Source organism: Anarrhichthys ocellatus, unplaced genomic scaffold (assembly GCF_004355925.1).
Source record: "Anarrhichthys ocellatus isolate YVR2014 unplaced genomic scaffold, GSC_Weel_1.0 scaffold24, whole genome shotgun sequence".
Lineage (NCBI taxonomy): Eukaryota > Metazoa > Chordata > Actinopteri > Perciformes > Anarhichadidae > Anarrhichthys > Anarrhichthys ocellatus.
Window position 1 is genome coordinate 10,178,783 of NW_022280054.1, and position 22,309 is coordinate 10,201,091.

The window sequence follows — 22,309 nt, forward strand, 5'->3', positions numbered from 1 at the left end:
CTCACCCTCTCTCTCTCTCTCTCGCTCTCTTTCTCTCTCGCTGTCGTGCACACACACACGCGCTCTCTCTCTCTCTGGCTGTATCAACAGCTAAGCCGCCTAGTGCATTTACTCATCCAAGTTTGCACACACACGCTCTTCAGTCAGTCTGCCTGGGCGCACCTCCCTCTCTCTCGCTCTCTCTCTCTCTCTTTTACTCGATGCCTGACAATGACTACAAGCCCACCCTTTAAACCCCTCCCTTCCCCTCTCTCCTCCCCTGTTCTCTTCACACTATCGCCCTCTTCCTCCTCCTCCTCCTCCTTTTCTTGCTCATAGTGAAGAAGCCCCCCGCCCCCCCTCCACCTCTTTTAGATCAGCAGTCCTCTCTTCTACATCTTCCCACCCTCCTCCTCCTCCTCCTCCTCCTCCTCTCTTTCAGCCTGGCTCCAGCAAAAGCTGCGGCCCCACCCTAAAAAGGCTCTCGCTTAATGACTGACTGGATACCTCCAAATTTGCTCCGATACATCTTTATTTGTGCTTATTTTTGTGTCTCCCAACACTACCACTACCCCTCTGTTTAATCCCCTCCCCTTCCACGCACATGAGATGTCTTTAGCTTTAAAAAAAAAAAAAAAAAGCTCCTAAATGGAAGTCGCCTCCTCCGACTGCTCAGGCTCCCTCTCAGACTGTGTGTTATACACTCTCTGGATCTCTGATCAGTGATACGAGCATGTGAGGCTCTGCGTCCAAATTGCCATGGCGATGCCAAAAGCATGTTTTCTGGCACAGCCGGGAGAATCTCTTGCCAGGAGAGACGTGTGAAACAGAGCAGTGATGCTCGCAAGGCCCATGCATGCAGACGGACGCACACGCACGCACACATACACACACCACACACACCACACACACACACACACACACACACACGACACCCTCACCCTCACCACCAACCTCAACCCCCCCCCATACCCAGCACGCTCTGTTCTCATGGAAACACCAGCAGATAGACTAGAAGAGCAGAGGAGGAGGAGAGTGTGAGAGAGAAAGAGAGAGAGAGAGAGAGAAAGGGATGAAGGTAGGAGGGTGTGGCAGACAAGGCAGGAGAGGCAAACTGCCTCTTCTCCCCTCCCTCCCCCCTTTTTTTTTTTCTCCCTCTGTGCCCACATTTGCACGGAGTGTGGTTTAATGAGCGGGCACAACACATGCATTATCCCCGCAACAACATTTATAACCATTACCGTACAGTGAGGCTCGCAGGGGCATGCTCATGCAAACACCCACACTATTTGTATTTCATAATACACACACACACACACACACACACACACACACACACACACACACACACACACACACACTGTGGTGACAGAAAAGTCCCCACCCCCGCTCTGACAGTGGCGAGCACCAGCAGATGCTACAGACACGAGGATGGAGTACAGGAGGATAGACAGAGAGAGGGATGGATGGAAGAAGGAGGAGGAGGAGGAAAGAGTCCTGAGCGGTTGTGCTATGCTATTCTTCCCCCTTACAGGATTATTCCACATCCAGTTCACTGAGGGGAAATCATTAACCTGCACCGCTGAGCCACAGCCTTCCCGGTGGTCGCCGCTGCCGCGCAGGAAAATCTAGCTCCATTACTTTGCTGTAGTACATCATCACCATGTGTCATGTAGACCGTATGACACAGACACTGTAATAATGCGGGATTCTGCAGAGTATGCATGGTCTTGCTCGGCACTGCTTTACTTTTATACAGCTATGTGCACATTAGTACAGCTGACAGTTCACAGTCCCCTACTGGGTCATTTCACTGGAATAACTAGCAGATAAGTGTCCTGCTCAGGGGATTGAACTGACTTTTTACAAAGTTGACAGATCCCACTTCACAGCTTCAAATGTACAAGCAGGTAATAGGAACAACCTGAATAAATGGGCAGGAAAAAGACAGTAAAAATGATGTGAATTATATGCTATGGCCTTAACAGGTCACCAGATTAGAGCTGAAATGATTAGTCAATTAACTGACTAGTTTAAGGAGATACAAATAGCAACAATTTTAATAATCAGTTAATTGTTTCCGTTCTATTCTATTTACTTAGAGATGTTGATCCAAAGGCATTCACTTTAATTTCAGCTAATTCTATTTGCTGCACATTAATGAAAAACATTGAAACATCAAATCACTTCATATCAGATCCCCACACTGGGAACAAGAAGTCCTCGAAGAGAGGAATACAGCAACACAATCCTTTACCAAAGATTGGGAAAAAACAAAACAATCCAAACACACAGTAAATCCCCAAGAGCCAAATCAAGCTGATGCCGGGGCGGTGGTAGCTAAAGTAACAGCTAAAGTGTGTGGGAAGGTCTTTGAAAACAATCCATCTGCAATTGCAGCAGGTTGGCCAGCAGTAGACTGCAAACGGACCCGGCCTAAAGAAGCAGCTCCTTATCTTGCCGTCTCAGTATGCTGATCTATGTCGTTATTTGATTGTTCTGTTAAGCCGCTGAATCGGCTGCTGTGCAGACCACAGAGATCAATAACGTCACACCGCCAGTATCGAGAAGCAGTCAGGAGGTATGTTTTGGCAACGCTCCGCTGTAGGCTGCCGATTACATATCATATTTAGTGATTACAGTGTAGTTTATTGTTCAAAAGTGAATTCTCAAAAATGGGACACCCAGTTTACAATGTGTTGTCGTTTTTTTTCTATTTCAACTCTTATCATCAACTAAGCACAGGTTATTTGTTTCCGTCTGTTTGAGTTTGCTTCCCCATGGAGCGCTGTTAGCTGTCCTAGTTTTTCTAAACTATTCATATTTAAATAAAGCACACTGTAAGTGTTGCACAACCGGTCCGACAACTGTGTCTCCTTACAGTAAACAAAGGAGCATCCTGTAGAATAGGACCTGCCATTACTGAAGGTCCCATTACTCATTTTCTTCTTCATTTGTTTCAAAGTAGGTGCCTATACCTTTGAATAGAAGCTGTTCTTTGTAGCATTGTACAGCAACAATGCAGTCTGTCCTTTCAAACTGGCAGTGATGAAGCTCCTCATTTGCACCACGAAAGGTCACTGCATCTGTAAAAGACAATGAGATTCACACGCAATCTAATAACTGCAAATTATCTTGAACTATTAGAGTAAGAGCTAAAAATAAATGTACCATAACCATTACAATCAATTAATTGTCCGTTATGAAGATGTGGAAAAGTGGTTGCGAGGATTTCATCCATATTTTGACAAAAAAGGAGGACATAAGATATAAACACAAAGACTCAGGCAGACTACATCTACTGTACATCAGGCTTACACGTATACAGAAAGCTTTTTAAAAATGTCAAGAGGTTATGTGTGATCTTCGAGGTGCAACACATAATATGTTCAGACTCTTTTAGCAAATAATTGCACAGATCTGCCATATCTGACATGAAATATTACCCATTGAAGTTGGCGGACCAGCTCATTAGTGCAGAGATCAAACAGAAACATCTGTAAAAGAGGAATAAAAATGTAACAACATACAGGGACGGACAGTAGGTATGCATCGGTTTTGAAAGTCAGAAGTGTAAGCTCTGTCTGGTGTCTCAAGACTGTGACCACAAGTTCACCACTTAACACTGGTATTACCAGAAAAGTAATGCTAAGTGATACATAATTGGTGATATTATGGCTAAAAGCCAATGACAGTGGGAGGGAAACAATAAGTGGAAGTTGCCAAAATGTCACACATAAGAAGATGAGTCACTGCTGAGTAGATCTTCTTGAGCATCGTTGGAGAGGAACTACGACTGACAATCAGTGAGCAGGAGTTTGATTAGACCAGATGTCAAAAAAGGAAGAATCACAATGAAGCCATTGTATGCCTGGATGGTTAAATATGACGATGAATCCGTGGCCAGTTCAGCGTAAAAGAACAGATAACATAAATATACACACACACGACTTACTTTTTTCTTTTCTTTTTTTTTATATCTCCACTATCTTACTACGTTTTCTTTTCCTTTATTTTCAAACAAATTAGGATTCGTGTAGCGCACTAATTCCACAGTGACTCTATCCAAATCCAGAAACCACCGCATCAAATATACTGAAATACTCAACTAGCCATCCAATCAGAGAACATAACAAAATGTGTCAATTAAAGTGATAGTCATGGATTCATACATCCATCGATCTTTTTTTCTTATACACCTTTACTGTGAAATGTATCCTAGATGTCAGCATCAAGTATTTGACTCCTTGTCCAGTCTACATTGTTCACGGTAGACTTAAAACATGCAACTAATATTCAAAACTCATTAACCGAGTCATCGGGAAGCAGATAAATTGTCTCGGTGCATTGTTATTAGTTCCTAAGTATTTGCTTTGCAGCGAATATCTAGTTTTGAACATTTAGTTTAGCCATAAACAACTTGCTGACCAGCCGTCGTTCCTCTCTTGTCTCAGTATGATCCCAGACAGCAGAGGACTATGACCCAGAGGATGGAAATCAAAGGTTTTTCCCACCAGCTGGAATGAAATGAAATTGGACCAGGTGTCCCACTTCTGGGACTCTCTACATCCAACCCAGCTGCACTCACACAATGTCACACAGGTGTTATTCCATGAAGACACAATGTGCTGACTCAAGAGAAAGTACACTGTCTTGCTTTTACCCCAAAGTTCTATTATAATCACTAATATTGTATGGTGACAACCTGCAGTACAGTGCAGATAAAACCAGTGTTGATACATACCGGTAACCGCCAATTTACTACCTGAGGAAACTGTCAAACTCAAGCACTGAATAGATGTGTGAAACTGGTCATTTCATCTACTTACCAAGGTGTTAGGCACACGTTGACATCACTAATCAATTCACTTTCTGAGGCAGGGGTGGAGCTGGTGTTGAGGTTCAGCCATCGTCGGTGGGTCAGGCTTCCTCGAAATGCTGCCGTTTAGGAGAGTTTTGTATTTCACCGTTAAGATTTGGACCAACATTTCCTGTATCCCAAGACCCCCCCCCCCCAGTAACGAAGCCAGAATACTTTTGGATAAATAAGGTAAATCTACAGCGCTGATCCTCCTCTCTGCTAAACCCAAAGAGAGAATCCAAGTTGATAAAACACAAACATTCTGGCTTAATAGAACATTTAGAAGAAATGCTGAGCAGACCTGCATTGATAGTAAATCTGTAAACGTGACCGATTGTATTTCTGTGTTGTTCTGTGTATTTCTGTATTGTATTTCTGTGTTGTTCCTTCAGAATGACCCCTCCCCAACACCGAGCCCAGGCAGTCGGCTGCATCTTTTCTTCCTTCAATATTGTTTTTTTTTGTCCCCGTCTGACATGAGTAAGCTGTTGCCATGGTAGTTCAGGTGAAGCAGGAATGATAATTGTTCCACCATAGCAGCATGTGAATTATTAAAACCTAGAGGGCATGAATGGAGCTGAATGAGGAATGTAAAAGAAATGACAGAATGAGGACTTACGGGTTACTGTGTGTTTCATTGGAGGGTTTTTATTAGGTCTCTTTATGACTTGAGAGCCACACGACTGCGCGGATGAAGCAGATGCTGCCGCAATTGTGAGTGACGCTCTGAGACTCCAGCGTGTCCCGATGACTTTTAAAAGGAATATTTAAGAACGTTCATGAATAGTGCAAAAGCTCAAAAACAAAGAGAGAGCAGAGGAGAAAATGGTGGTCGTATAAGCTTTACCAACAAACCGTCTCGGTTCGCTAACAGAGTTGCACCAATTTAATGAGCAAAGTATCTTTATTAACTCGCTGGAAGAACCATTGTAAAAACAATCATGATCATCCATCACGAAGCCAGAAGAATCTGATCCTTAACTATTCATTTGGGCAAAAACATATATGTAATTAAAGCAAAGCTGTGCATCCAAAACAAAGGTTCAATCCTGTTATATCACATGAAATCATCTCATCCATGAAACACCACATCCAAACTCAGACATCAAATATACTGAGGTGACACACACACACATCGACTGCTGATGTTGAAATAATGACACGGTAGAGTTATGTACAGACACTGAAAATATAGAAATATACTGTATACACAACGTATGGCATAAACAGTACTATGTTGTCATAGCCGACTCAAAATCAAAGCATTTTGTTTTCTGTCCAAAACCTTAAGAATATAACAGAAATGTTCCAGTACAGCTCAACAAAGGCATCGACAGATTTCATATAAACACTCTGACACAGGCAATAAATTAGACAAAAAACACGCATCCATCTCCTTCACAATAAGAAAGTGACACACATAAATCATCAAGATATAAAAATACACGGTGCTCATTTGTGTTTGTATGTACAGGGTCAGGTGGGAGCTGACAGAATGACACTAGCTGCTTACCTGTCGAGACAGAGCAAACAGACAATATCTCATCAACTACGAGCTCTAAAATTTAGGAATTGAGCCCTCTGGCTTGCCCTAGAAAATCTAGGAGCTTGTAGTCAACGGTATACAGGAAATTATTATTCCAAAGGGGTCACCACCTAGAGTAAACATCACCAAAGTGAATGAGTCAGTGGTTGACTGTGGCAAAGAAGACATGGATCCAGCATTAATTTGCATTCAGTACCTCCCACGTGTGAGGCACCAGCAGGTTTAAGCAGTTACGGCTCCCAACCAGCAGGGTTTGTCTAGCACTGAGACTCGGCATACTCGTCATCCACAGGAGGCCTCTTTTTTAGGTCGCAATACTCGTCTTCATCCTCCGAGTCCTGGCCGGACCAGAAAACCAGAGTGTCAGATAAAGCTACGTACAGTCAGAAACACACACACACACACACACACACACACACACACACACACACACACACACACACACACACACAAAACAACTCCATTGGAAAAATCAATATTTTATAAACCCTGAAGTCCTGTTGTCAGACATAGAGGGCATGTAAAATTTAACATGAAATGGATCTGGCAGACATGTCTTATTAAGTTATTTATGGGTTGACGTAAAATGAAACGTTCTGAACCGTACCATCAGATATAGCTGACAGCACGTGGCCCTCTTTGCTTTGGGCTCCGCTGGGTGGACAGCGTACTCCTCTCTGATGAATGCAGAATGGACAGCACACATGGTTAGTAATGACGATCATCACACTCACAAGTGCCATGAAAAAAAGCCTGCCCGTTACATTTTGACACTGTACTTCATATCTGCTCTAAACACAAACACATCAAGCTACGGCTCAGCATTTTCACAGACTTACACCAAATAATTACTTGAATTCAGCACAATGACTTAATCCAATTCTCACAATTCTAACATTTTGGGAAATTTGCTAATTAACTTTCCTAAAGTTGGAGCCAGCAGCTAGTTACTTAGCTTAGCATAAAGGCTGGAAACAGGAGGAAACAGCTAGCGTGGCCCTGGTCGAGGTTAACAAACTCCGCTGTGTGTGTGTGTGTGTGTGTGTGTGTGTGTGTGTGTGTGTGTGTGTGTGAGAGAGAGAGGTAAAACCATCATGAGGCACGTGTGTGTAAATGTCGACCTGTAGCCAGTCGACCGGTGCATCTCTATACTCAGTATTTACCTATACACACACCGAGTCGTATCTATCCAACTCTGGGCAATAAAGAGAATAAGCATGTTTCCCACTATTCTTTCAGAAATGTGCCCAATGTCCTGCTGTAAGACTATACTTCAGTGCATTTTGTAACAGGATCATCTCACTGTGGTTTTGGGAACTCCAAATAAAGAAATAATGAAAAATGGAAAAGAGATTCTGGCAGCACTGCAGATTAGAGTACCTCAATATATACGGAAAAGGCAATGATATAGCTGCAGAGTGGTCCCAAAAAACAAATAACAATGAATAGACTTTTTTTTTTACATAATGAAAAACAAAAACACCGGGCCTAAAGAGAGCTAGAGTTGCTGCACAAATAATCCTGTCCATGTTATTTATGCAATCTGTTAAACATGCGTTACAGAGTAGCACTGGTTTGTTTAACATTTATATTCCGGTATTACATCAGTCAAAAGAGCAAGCACAGCTCCCGTGTGACTTCAAACCACAGGGAGTAACTTGCTACACTAAAAACCTGCCTGTAAATCAGCTAATTGCAGATTTTTTTATTGCTGGACTCCTCACTGATTCACAGCGCCTTTCTACAACAAGCTGAAACAAATCAAACCTTAAACTCACACTTAAATTCTTGTTTAACCTTCATCGAATTAGCATTGCAGATGCACATTTATAACCATCAAAGCCTGCAATGACTAGGATTGCCCCCAGGAGACCCACAGCAGTGATTGGTTGAGTAAATCTACTCACCCCTCTGTGACCTCAATGGGCGATCTGTAAGCCTGCGATGGGCTGTGCTGTTTCTTGGGACAGAGCATCCGTCCAATCAGAATGAGGGTGATGATAGCGGAGGGGAGAAGGATGAAAGCCAGAAGGACCGCAACGTCAGAGAAGCGAATGCTGGGCACTGGGGACGACGATGTGAGGTCATTAGAAACACTTTAACAAGCTAGTTTGTGACAACCGCGTCACGCCGCACTCACCAACACACGCATTACCTTCACATACAAACTGGACATGTACACCACATACACAGCACATACAGCAGTTCTACACGTGTCTTGTTAGCATTAAATAATCACCAATTTAATAACAGAAATATGACGACCACCAAAACAAGACAAAACTATTATGAAAAAAGCTACTTAAAGGAAAATGCGTTTTTTCGAGAGAGTTGGATGAAAAGATCGATGCCACTCTCACGTGTGTATGGTAAATATGAAGCTGAAGCAGGAGCCGGTTAGCTTAGCTTAGCATAAACACTTAAACCAGAGGGAAACAGCAACTCCAAAGCTCATCAATGAACACGCTATATCTACGTTAACCAGAACAAAAAGAACCCCTGTTGTCATTTATCTTAGTTTAATCATCATCTATTTAGGTCAGAAACATTTAGATCTGTAACTTCGATGTGGTGAGTTACCCTCCACTACATCCCCGCCTCTAATCTACAGTCCAATATGGCTAACATCATGACAGGCTAACACAAACACCAAATAGATGTTTGGATTAGGCTGCCATTGAAAAATATGAGGCTGGCAAGGGAATGTTAAACTTCCTCCTCTCAGGCCCGTCTCCTCATATACACAGTATGCAATTTATAGCGAGAGAAAAAAAAAAAAAAAAAAAGAAGCCAAATCCAGACACCAGTGATCGTGATTTAATATCATACATGTCGAGAAAGATAAATATGATATATTATAAGGACTCCAGAAAGTATCATAAGAGTCCAGCTAAGTTACAGGCATTCAAGTGTGCTCGCAACTGGAGGAACTCCAAATGTAAGAGGTTAAATATGGAGATGAAGAATTATGACATTGTGTGAAGAAATGGGCCCCGCTTGTTCACTTTTTGCATGCGTGCATGTGCACCATTGTACCTTTAGGAGTGACAGTGAGCACCGTGTGCGAGGTTGGCGACCCGTGGACGTCGGGGGGGTTTCTGACGGAGCACGTGTACGTCCCGTTGTCCTTCAGCGTGGCGTTGATCAGAGAGATGGAAGCTTCCCCGCGCGCCGGGACTCCCTTCCACTGGATGCGACCCACAAACTGACCGTCAGGCGGAAGGAACGCCCGTGAGGAGAAGTGGAAAAACTGGAGAGGGGAGAAACAATATATATATATATTTTATTTGCATGAAACATATGGGTGTGGTCGAATAGAGTGTGCTGTGGGCAAGGCTGTAACACCGTGTTTTGGTGCTGGGAGGAAGGAGAAATAACAAAGTAGATGGCCTTAGTGACGAACACATCAGGTAAGGCAAGATTCAGGGAAGAAAAAGTGACAAAACGGTGATGTATTATGCATTTATCATCATGAATAGCAGTCTCATCTGGAAGGCAATACCTAAGTAAACTGTATCTCAACGATCAGCTCTCTTCTTCAGACTGCATATAATAAGAATCATCATCACTCCTAAATCTAACTTGTAATTTTTCTGCCTGAGGGAAAGTGTCTGAGCAACAGGTGGCAGGACAGATGGTGGTGGGACATTTTCTTTTGGCAATATTGTTGATAGCAGAGTGAAGAGCGCTGCCTGTTCAGTCTAAGAAATACCAATCAAATTCTGATCGAGCACAAGGCCAAGAACTTGCATGTGTGTGAGCACGAGTCTCGCTGAGAGAGAGAAATTCAGAACTACAGGTATCTCCAAATCTGAATTTAGTTTAACATTTACCACATAAGTCTGTGTTTTCAAGAGCGGACTCCATCTCGTCATTACTCCCACGCCAAGCTGACCCAGACCTCTCCACAACATGACATCCTGAGTGTGAGTGTGCTGTGTGTGTGTGTGTGTGTGGAGAAGGGGAAATGGAAACGTAGAGATACTACAATATATACGTTTTTCACACAGTAAACTCAGAGAGTAGAGTTTGTGTTTAATACGTGTTATCAGGTTCAGGTTACTGTTATTTGTACCCGTAGGTAGACTTGGTTTGCAATAGAACAGCTGAGAGTACTTACAATAGTTTGTTGTTAAAGTTCATCATGATATGTTGACGTCCATAATTATAATTAGCGGGTTGTGCCCTTTGAGGGAAGCATGAAGGGACGGGCTGTCAGTGTTGCCGACTTGGCAACTTTCTTGCTCGATTTAGCAATGTTTGGAGCTGGATTTTTAGGTTGGATCATTTTTTAAATCTAGCGTACTCTTGCTAGTTGCCAACCCTAACTTTAAGATGAAGAAATAGTAACGCAATACGAGTGACTGGTCATTACTCTGCTCACTACGTCTTGTACTGAGCTGGTTGAGTCACATAAATGGCTTTTAAATTATTTGCAGGATAAAATCAGAGCTGCAGCAGAATAGAGTTATCGATTTCCTCTAAAAACGTGTAAACGATGTTTTTGCAGCCGACCAATCTATGCAGCTCCTTTCACATTAAAACTATAGAGCCACATTTTAATTGCACAAGTGCAACTACGTATTGGTGGAACAGACTGTGTGGGTGTCTCCGAGCACACCTGCTATTTTAACCCATGTAGGTGCAGCAGCGCAAAGTGCAAAAGGGCCGGGTGAAGAGGAATCTAAACCAGAGGGTGTGGTCAGCCAATCACATTACTGTTCTCATCCCTCTGAAACAGCTGTGCCAATCACAGTGCATGACGACAAGAGCTCAACGAATGAAACGTCGCCTTCTCCATGAAATCATGTTATCTGGACGGGGCACAAATCTGCATCATGAGGCAGATGGCGTGGAGTTTTTTTTAATCAGTTAATTAAAGCAGCTGTTCTCAACCACTGGGCCGGGACCCACTGGTGGGCATCAGAGCACCATCTAGAGGGCAGCGGAGGTACTGACCAAACGGTTAGATTAAATTAAAAATAAAAGAATTCGGTAATTCAAAAAGCTAGTTATTCATATATCTAAATGAGCTTGTGGGCCTTAAGTTACAAAAGGTTGAAAACCCCCGAGATGGTGCAATGATGATTGAAGCAAAGAATTAAAAGTAGTTTGGTGAAGCAGTGTACATGATCGCATCAACACGATGCTACTTCAGTCAAAATGTTTCTTTATTTCACACTGTAAATGGCAACATATCTTAAAATGTGACACTGCAGCATTTGCTTCTGAATGTATTCACGAATAAAACATGAACAGAAGATTTATGTATTCTGAAGGAATGGAAAGGCGGCCGTGGTGCACGTAAATAATGAGCTCCAGTAGTCCAAGGTCTCTCACAAGAGTTATCATGCACCAGTCTGATGCGTGTGGTTCCTCTGTAGCAGCCTGGTGTCATTTGTACAGCGGACGCTGCGCATAACTGCACTGCACTCTGGCTTCTCAAATCGGATGCTGCGGATTTCTCAACATATTTGTCGTGCTGCAGATGGCTGCAGGGATTTGATGAACTGAAGTAGAAGCTTTTCACACAGCAGAAATCAGCTGAGGACAACAAGAATCCCTTATATTAACTTATAGATAAACGCAGACGGATTTACAGGTAGTGCTGCTTTATCAACATTGAACGCTCTTTTTTTCCGCAGATGTAAACGCATCTACTGGTTGAGGAGTGTTTAATTGCTGCAAGTATTTCATTTTAGTTATTAAAAGCACCAAAGTGGTAGATGAGTGACGTTGCGGCAGAAACAGACGAGACGTGTTCCCGAGACGTCTATTCTCAACGTCAAGAGCCATTTTCCACCAAAATACCAACGAATCTCTTCGCAGAAAGAAACACGGCTGTACGTCTCAATGCTCGACTACGAACAGTAGATAAAAGCAGGCTGTCAATGGTGATATAAAACAGGAAATAAGAGATGTTTACAGAAAAATGTGAGTCACCGCAACCATAACTGGCCACCCAAAATATTATGCAGTTTGCTGCAGCAGAACGCGAGATTAGCCGTGGACGAACACAGTCACAGTCACCGATGCAAACAGGCAACCAAGGGCATGATCTTCTAACAATGAAAAGCAATACATGGTTTACAAAAAACAGTAGCGGAGCATATCGAGACAAGGAAAGTACGTGTATATGTAATGTACTATCCATGAAAATATGAGGAAAAATAAACTTCCATCTTATTGAAAATGTGTCAAATCAGTGTTTGGATAATCCGGTCTCCACATGGCATCACACTGGGTTCTAAAACATTTGTACGCCTCGGTATTGTACAGTATGTGAAGAGAGTAGAATTACACACAAGGAATAATGTCAACATAGATAACGGTGTATGGCCTTTTAATAAACTGAGGCATAAAAAGAGAATTTTTTAAAACAGAATCAATCTGAACAATCAGGGACACTGATACAGTTTTACAACGGCGCGTCTATCAGCTGCGTTTGTCTGAGGGACTGATCGTAGGCCTGGCTGATCATTTGAGGACTTGGCAAAGCTCGGCCTGCATGAGAGCAGCTACGTGAGAGTCTGCTCAGTCTGGAAACAAACATTAGACCCAGTGATCCTTTTAAAGTCATGGGAAACGCTCCCACACGGCCATGGCTTCTGGATTGTTTTCACCTGGGGTCAAACCATTCTACAAATCCAGACGATGATTTAGACAGAAGCTTCCAATGACTCGGCACATTTAAAACAGTGCCCGACTGAATTTTCCATCATCTTAATTGATTTATTACCCATACTCCGCTCAATTAAATTGCCAACTCCTCCAATTACCATCGGCTGATATTTGACTGAACATTCGGCCTCTCCGCTCCGATCTAAATAAATGAATTCTCATCAGGACTGAGGTAATTATGCAAGTCACTGAAGCACTGCAGCAATACAGATTGATACGAAAGCTTGGGCTGCAAAAAAAAAAAAAAAAAAAAAAAGAAAATCGTATTTTCTGACGGCGCTTTTCACATGCGTATTCATGGTCTTACCCACTTACCCAGTGTGATATACGACTGGGGACACACAGGCCAACCAACCTGCCAGAACCGTTAATGAAATTGGATGGAAAGTAAATGAAGGCTGAGAAACAGAAAGGAAAAAAAAAAAAAACTTCCATACTTGGTTGCATCTTTGGGCCGTGTTAAGAAACTGCCACGCTTATTTAATTTGTGATAAAGACAACAAACTAGTCGTGGCTTGAAGGACGTACAGGCACTGCTGCGGCGTTTCCTCAGGCAGCAGCCGGTACACCTTTCTTAGGAATACCAGTTTTGTGGAGTAATACCACGCAATCTGCTGACTGATACTACTGACACGCACACGCACACACACACACAATGTGTACCAAGCCCTTCCTCTTCTCCTCCCTCAACACGCCAAACAACTGCATCTTAATGACTAAACCAACAGCACTCCATAACAGCAGAGCCACAAAACATTAGCCTCCACTTAACTCCTGAGTGCTCCTATAGGAAATGAGAGCATATAGGGTTGCCGCCACCACACTATGGATTCCCATGGTCCAAATGCAATTACACAATACCACACTCGATGGCTATCTTCAAATACAAATGGAACTTCTTAAATTATGTGGTGGATTTTTAGTGGCTTGGTCGCTGAAACTGAACGCGGACTGTGCGGGGTTAGAGGACTGAGTGCAGTTACGGGTTGAGAAGGAAACATCTGAAGGCACTTCGAACAAGACCACGAGATCACCACATAGGAAGAGGGGTATTATGGGAGCTGACCAGCCGGGATTTCCTCCAGAAGACATAAAGGCTGGGCTGTGGAATGTGAATGGGCATAGACCTGCACATTAGCTCAACAGTGATGTTAATAAATAAAGCTGATTAGTACACACATTGGGCTGAGGAGTTTGCTTCAGGGTGCACGGGCTCCTGAGGGTTCAGGAATCAAGAGTCAGGCCAGCCACGAATGTGCAAATAAAGCAGCCAGATATTCAAACAAGTCATGTTTGTACAGAGGGAGCCATGGAGGTCACATACCTGAGCAATCTTACTAAATAAATGGAAATAACTTAGCAGCACCGAAAGTTCAGTAAACATTATAGCGGTTAAAACTAATTGAGGCTGCAACTAGTGATTGTTTTAATTGTTGAACATATATTAGGAGGGGGATTTTGTCCTGTTTTTAAATCATGTTATGTAACTCTGTCAGAAGCACAAGGTGACATCTGCAAATTACTTGTTTCGTCAGGCAAACAAATCCTAAATATTGAAAGTATTTTCATAGTGTGCAAAGAAAAGTAGCAAATATTTTACAGGCTGGAAGCAGTGATTTTTAAATGAGTGAAACAATAGATGGATTATCATCCTGATCAACCAATCGTTTCAGCTCTTATTGAGACAGTACTGTACAGTGCAGCCACAGAAGCATTCATTTTTGTTGACAGTTGTTCTGATAAATGTCTACTCACCGTCAGTGGAGCCCCTCCACTCTGGGGCCTGTAGGACCAGTCGACCGTCATCTTACTGGTCGGCCTACTGGTGGAAGTGAAAGTGCAGGACAATGTGACGGCGTCCAATTTAGATGCATGGAGCTCTGCCGGGGTGTTCACTATGATGGAGGAGACCGGGGACGGAGCTGAGGATCGGAGGAGAGAAGGAGCGTACAAAAAGATGACGTTAGAGCGACAAAGGATGAAAAAGAAAAAAGGGAAAGGGGATGGGAGCAGATTTACATGTCTGGGTGAGCCCCCTTTTCCTTCATGGACAAAAAGAAAGGAGGACACATTGTGAGTGAGACATTTTACTCACTTACTGCGAGTTAGTGACTAAACAAACCTGACAGCACATACATACCCGCAATGCGGTGATGTGAAAGTGTCGGCACAGCAAATTCCTCCAGATAAACACTGAAGGAATTCTCACACAAGTTCCTCACCAGCCTCTCTCGTTGTATCCGATCGCTACACGTCTGTCTTCGGCATGCTTATAGAGCTTTGACCATGCGTCTCTGGATTTTTCATTGTTATCACGTTATTCAGAATGCAAAGGGAGGCCGACCAAAGCAATGTTCGCAACAAAGTATACTCGAGGGGCTTGCTCGGCTGTACCCATGAACAAGACAGCTTTACAATATTGTATAACATCGAGTCATTATAAAGCCACTTTTCCTAATAAATACTGGGTTCAGTTGATTTCCATAACTCAAGAGAGGTGTAGAAGCCAAGCTTGCCAGGCCAGCTGGTGTAGGATAATATATCCACAACCAACAAAGTGACAAAGATGAAGGCACAACTCTTTTCCTCCACAACACAGAATAGCTGTTATACTATTATATCCAACTGGTAGATATGAAGCTATTTCCTTGAATAAATGAAAGCTGTGACCTGCTGGTCACGCTAGAGGAAAAGCTGGAGGATCACCAAAGTCATTAGAATTCATCCTCTTGGGTCCTTTAATATCTTTAGCTATTTTACAGCAATCCATCCCATAGTTAAGATATGTCAGTCTGGACCCAAGTGGTGGACGGACATTGCCGGCTAAAAACACAAGGTGCCGTCAAAATGTGTCATTGTCCCTCCTGGCTGTTTACTGTCAACATAGAAAACTGGTTATATTTGCATGTCAATGCCCCATTTGTGACATTAATACACATGTGTGGCTATTTGGACATAGATGAAAACAGTCCTCCATTTCAAAGCGCAAGCCTCTAACTGCTTTTTTCCTCCAATGATGAAGCGACTATCAGTTCTGATACATCCCGTCTCACACTGACCACATTTTCCATCCGAGACCTGAAATAGCCTGTGATAAGGACAAAGTTCACGCTACACAAAAGATACCACGCCATCAGCCCGACTCATCTACAAAGACCTCCACGGGGGGGGTGAGCGATGCGACATGACCAAAGCTATCTCTTCTGTAAACGTGGAAAATCAAGCAGAGGGGCCTCTTGAACTTGAAGACGTGATTGTGTCGATCTAGTAATTAGTGGTGGGACCGGGAAGCTGGCAGCTCATCAGTGGTGATGTCGACACCTAGTTCCTACAAGACGAATGGACATAACATTTTTAAGAGAGGAAGAAAAAACAATTACAGGAGAGAAGGAAGGCATCAAATGTATTGTCTACTGGCAGACAACGTTCCCAATCTAATCAAATAAAGACAAACCATAATGATACGAATCTGCAGCAACATCTTTTTTTATGCAGCCCTGTGCTCTGACCAAGACACACAGCAGCCATTACTGCATTTTTATTACTTCAACAACAAAAAAACAGATCCGATGGATTTCAGAGGGAGTTAAACAGCTGCCCACAGTTCAGAGCCATGTTTGTAATGCAATTGGCAAAGAGACGGTGCTCTTAAAGGCAGTGCTCTTAACTCACCGCATACCTGCTGTCAGGATCCCTCTGAGCATGTTCTTTCACACTGATCTGCTCCTGTAGCCCCTCAGAGGCAGCTTACATTGGAATATATTTAAATGGGCTATTTTGACTTGTTAAAACTAATTTAAATCAGCAACTGACCAACATGTATGACTTTAAATGCGTCATTAGGCTAAAACAGAGACTGCGCAAACCACCTAAAAACAAAATACGGGGCAGTCTCTTCGTGGAGTTTGACAGTGTTTACTGAGCTGTAGATCAACTGTTTTCATGTTGGCATCGAAATTAAACGTGAACAATTAAATGTGAGCTCATGTTACAGGGAATTCCAAAACCGACCCGGTTAGTAGCCTGTACGTCCGGGGACAAACATTCAGTGAGACGGAGTTTCGCTCCGGTGTGTTGAAACGCACAGAGGCGCGATACATGGCGGAGCTGCGGCCTGTTTTACTCACCGAGAAAGACGACAAGATACAGCAGTAAGACGTTCAGAGAGCCGGTCCATCGACGTGGTCGACGCATTTTAAGTTGTGGAAACGGGTTCACTCGCATGACGATAGAAGTCTCAAGTTGCGTCAAAGCTTTGGAAAAAAACCGTCCATTATCTATGTGGTCATGACTCAGTTTCTCCGTGGCGCCTGTGCAGACTGTGCGGGCGGACAGCCCTACCTGACAAACAGGTGTATCAGGAAGTGGCGGACGGATCCCTGAGAGTAGAACAACATCTAACTGTAACACTTAAATGAAGGGAGGAAGACGTCCCCTATGATGTGCGTGTGCTGTCTGAGACATTATATCAACTATTAAGTCCTTTAATAATATGATATGGGTCTGTACAATAAATAGACTCTTAAAGCTGCTAATCATTTGTAAAAGGGACTAGAGTTTAGCAAGCTGCTTTTTTGAAAAATAACTTGGACATTACAGAGAACCCATAAGTGAATATGTAAATAAATTCTAATAAAAAAATAATGATGATAACATAAATAATAATAATAATAATGTTCTAGTTCTTTTCAGAAGGCAAATATGTTTCGTATGGAGGGATTTAATTACTCATACTGAAGATCAATTCAAACCGGATTTATTTTTTAGCTTAGAGGGTATGAGTTCTTTTGTTTCATATTTATTCTAATTATTATCTACCCAAGATCTTCCTCATTTTGTAAAATGAGTTTAATGAAATCCTAAGCAAAGAGGTAAAAATGAAACACCAAAGTATATGGTTTACATACTACCTTGTCATTTGCAAGTGCCTTCATCAAGTGTTGATTGTGAAAAATGAAATGTTAGGTGAGGCAGTTTGACTTTCAAAATAGGCCTGGGCTGTGGAGTAAAAATAAAAACATATTAAAATACAACACATTCTCTTTACCCTCGTGTGACCCCTCTGTGTGGCGGCCAGAGGCCAAGTCCTTACTTTATCTCCCCAGCCAGCTTCTGTTTGAAACCAGGGATGCTCTAGTGGGACTCCCCTGCTATTTCTAGGCATATCCCTGTCCCCAATCTCCTGTCTTTACTGTTGTAATTATCTCTAATGGGAGAAGCCTTTGCTGGTTCATTTTCACTCCGGTGTAATGCTTTATCTCTCCACTACATGTTTATACAGAGTCCTTTTGAAGTTTATTTATGCCTTGATTTGGGCTGGATATGTCAGTTACATCTTTACATCCATCTGGTCTGCCTGCAGCGTTTCCTCCATCCTGACAACAGAGATGCTGTAGTCGTGTTGTGTAACCCCATCTCATTTCATATCAGAGGATATCGAATGAGAGCAGCATCCTCTGTTACTCTGGGTCCTGCTCCCTGAAATACACTGTGTATAAAACAGATGTGTGCCATAATCTGATTCAGTGTTTGCCAGAACTACAACCTATATAAGCTGCGTTTTATTTGGAGTTAAATACATAACAGCATGGCGCCACGAGAAAAACAATTTCTAAACAAATAATCCTGTGTACTCTGAAAAAAAAAGCTAATCGTGTTGCAGAAAACTAATTTGATGCAGAATTAATGAGTATGAGCAAAACGCTTATTATTAACTTTGCAACCTAACTTGATTCAAAATTAAAAAGCAGCCATGCCTAGAGGCTCTCTAGTAAGTGGAAAGTAGAGATGCCATACAATAAATAAAAATGAATGCATAACTAACTTCCAATTAATCGCAGACCATGTGGAAATAATGAATGTAAGAAAGCAGTCTGGACAGTGAGTTTCAGGCATAATGAAGAGGAAATTTGGGTGAAAGTTTTATCACTGTTTACCTTTTGACAGGGGTCCAGAAATTCCCCCATAGACAGGTGCAGTAAAGCACACAGCATTTTTGCCTCATGCTCTCACCTGGCGGCCCTTTGTGTTTATGTTCGGTTCCTTCCAAACTCCAAACTCGCTGCCGATCTCTGTGGATGCTGGAGATGTAGAGAGAGATTGGTGCAGGGTTGCTCCTCCCCGCATTCATTCACCAGCACAGTGTTTGTATTGCATCTGTTAACAATATTATGTAACAGTTCCCACACTGGGGCGGAGATACCAATTCCTTTTTTTTATAGATGCAGAGTTAAAAGACTTGCCTAACCTGGGAGCTTTCAGAACGTATGCGTTCCACATGTATTGTGTGTATATTACACAGAGTAATCTGCTTGAGTTTGACAGAGATTCCCCATCTTTTGTTGGAAGATAAAGTTGAATGCCTCTTACCTGGGTCCTCCCGCACACACACACACCATTACATTGTGTTGCGTATTGTGTGTGTGAATACAGGGGCTCTCTGTCTGGTTACAGTAGAGTGGTCTCAGTTTCGGCTGAAATCTTCTCAGTCCCAACTCACTGGTTTTCTGGCGACTCTGGTCAACAAGAGACCTGTTCTTCTGTTGTCAACACGGGAGGGGACTAATAAAGGTGATTTAAATTGTTGGTGCCAGACGGTGTACGTAACTATTAACTTCAGCCGAAGAAAACGTGAGAGCCTTTCTGTCTTTTCATCAGTTTATATGCACTCTATGTACCGAATAGTTGAAAAGTTGTACCCAATGCACTCCAGTGCACTCAGTGTATTTTTAAAGTTATAATGCAGACACTTTTCTTAGGGCTGTCACAAATGAGTATGGCAGCATTACTCATGCACAATAGCTATAGGAGGCCCTACTCAATGCAGTACACGAAGGCAAATAAAGCTGACTCTCCACCTTTTGATTGAATGGATTAGTAACTGTAGTGTTTGAGTGCACATGGGTGTGTGTGTGTGTGTGTGTTGGGGTGTCCATATAAGTCACAGTGCGACATTCAGTCGCACGGTCAGTGAGGTGATTTGTTTTCTCTTTCCACAACCTGTCGTGCCAAGCCTGTGTGAGTTAGTGTGTAAGTATGTGTGAAGGGATTTAGTGCCTCTCCACATTAACGGGCCAGGTACAACCCTTCCTAAGGTGTGGAATGCAGCAAACGGAAAAATCAAGGGAGAGAGATGAAGCAAGACATAGACCAAGTGGGAGAGAGAGAGAAAGAACGATGTGTCCTTCCTCCCTTCATCAAACAAAGCCTATTGCTTACAGAAAGGATTCACGCGTGTTGCAGTAACGAACGCATTGTGGCCGAGAATGGCTCGTTAAATGAGTCATGAACAAGGAATGGTTGAGAGCACCTCTCCCAGGAGTTTGGCTCGCATTGCCTGCTACCATCATGTTGATGCAGGTAGGACATTAAAACAGGAGGTGTTGGGAACAACATGCTAATATCTGCCTGGTGTTCCAGCTGATTGCTCAGCAGCAACAGATATTCAATATCTCTCATTTTCTTTCCCTACTTTCCTAAATTTGCCACTTGGCAATCATCAGAGAACAGGCATGAACTTGCAGCACGCAGATGTGTTTTTGTGTTTGTCTGGGTGGAGTGAGTGACAGCAGCGATGATCGCATAGCAACAGTCAAAAGAAAAAATGTCATAGTTTTCACTCAAAATGTAAAGTGCTCCGTGTGTTGCATTGCATTCTGGTCTATTTGCCATGCTGTCACTGGAGAAAATAGCATATGTGCCTTCTCTACAATGTTTGGTTTTAAGATATTAAACTGTTCTGATATTAAATTCATTTCCAGGCTGAAAAAAAAATCTTTGTCACATTACGTCCACAAAATGTTGATTTCCCGTACGTGACTGTCATATTGTTTCTGCCCATGAACTCTAATAAGCCTGAAACATGTTTGTTTCCACACCCACAATTGATTACTGAAGTGGCAGGATTATTAGGAGGCCAATGTCTGCGCACTGCCAGAGTAATTAACAGACACTTTGGTGATACAAACAAGATTATCTAGAGACCCCACTGTTGTTTTATCAGTTCATTACTAGTAGCCTTTCTCTACAACAAAATGTAATTATTTAGCTTAGATAAACAGACTCTGTCTCCCCCCTCCTTTCCCTCTTTTTAGTGCTCGTCAACCATGCTCTGCCCACAACTACACACTCACACACACACACACTTTAGGTCTGTCGGTCAGTAACTAAAGCTACACCCACAGGTATAGACTTTGATCAATGCCCACAAACGCACAAACCCCCAAGCACGAAGATGTGTAACACGAGTAACATATTCATAGTCATGAACACTCTCATCCGATAAACTAGCCAGCAGTCACAGAGGCAGACATATTGGACGTGCAACAAATTAAACACTGATTCACTGCAGTAATGTTTACAGGTAAACAAGTGAAGAGCTGTGCAGACGGACACACCATAAGCACACAACTGGATGAAGTGCATTCAAGATAATGGTGCATAATAAATGATGGATAACAAGATTCTTCTCTTACATAATAGATGAGCTCTCTCAAATCTTCCCAAGTTACGTGTGATTATTTATGGCCCAGCTGGTGTCTGCCAAGATCACCTCTGTGAAGTGAAATGTAACATGACCCAATGTGGTAAACATTTAAAGGCATTTTTATTAGAAAATCTTTTTTATATATATATATATAAAAGCTCTATAACAAACACATACAGTGACATTTTTTAACAATGTGATCAAATACTTCTGGTTTTATCCTGTAAAAGAAAAATCGAAAGAAAAAAATAATCTACACACATATCATTTGTTAGTAGACGTGATACATTCACAGATGCACGGAGAGATAAAAGACTCTTAAGGACATGTTGCAATCAAAGGGTTTTCAGATCTGACTGTGTGTCTCTGCGACTGGCAGGTATGGTTGTGCATAAATGCGAGACCTGCGTCATCTACAATGCTTTGGCAAAGCATGTGAGCGAGAATCTCACAGATTTGACTTATTGTTGTCTATAAAGCCAACCAAAGAAAGGTTTTCAACCTTGCAAGACTTAACAAGATCCGTGTGAGACAACAGTTAGTTGTTGAGCCTGATTTGGCACTTCTTCCTTTCAGGACACAGTAGCCAGCTTCAGGATTATAATGCCTTTCTTTTCCGAAGCCTCACAGGTAAAATCCAGCATTTCTTCCTTCATGTGGATATATCTGGATTCTCTCAAAAGTAAAATGACTCTGCTTCTGAAGCCTTGACCTTCAATGCTCTAATCTCTTTGTTCTTACTCTTTAAACATATCTT

The 22,309-nt window shown here is 42.5% G+C and overlaps 1 protein-coding gene across 1 annotated transcript; it reads right to left on the reverse strand.

Annotated features, from left to right (window-relative positions):
* Window positions 1-3,939: 3,939 nt before the first annotated feature.
* On the reverse strand, window positions 3,940-17,458 carry mpzl3 (myelin protein zero-like 3). The gene is made up of 6 exons (XM_031861165.1): window positions 17,195-17,458; window positions 14,823-14,989; window positions 9,423-9,636; window positions 8,294-8,450; window positions 6,994-7,063; window positions 3,940-6,724 (listed from the first exon to the last, which is right to left on the reverse strand). Exons 1-6 carry the CDS (start codon window positions 17,289-17,291, stop codon window positions 6,644-6,646), a joined length of 786 nt encoding a protein of 261 aa, XP_031717025.1. The 5' UTR covers window positions 17,292-17,458; the 3' UTR covers window positions 3,940-6,643.
* Between the last annotated feature and the right edge of the window lie 4,851 nt (window positions 17,459-22,309).

Bases quoted from the DNA above. Each gene is read 5' to 3' on its own strand.
- mpzl3 (XM_031861165.1), bottom strand. From the start codon at position 17,291: ATGCGAGTGAACCCGTTTCCACAACTTAAAATGCGTCGACCACGTCGA. The intron at 14,990-17,194 runs GTGAGTAAAACA...TCCGATCCTCAG, and splicing joins GTATCTTGTCGTCTTTCTCG to CTCCGTCCCCGGTCTCCTCC. The intron at 6,725-6,993 runs GTACGGTTCAGA...TGGTCCGGCCAG, and splicing joins GCTGTCAGCTATATCTGATG to GACTCGGAGGATGAAGACGA.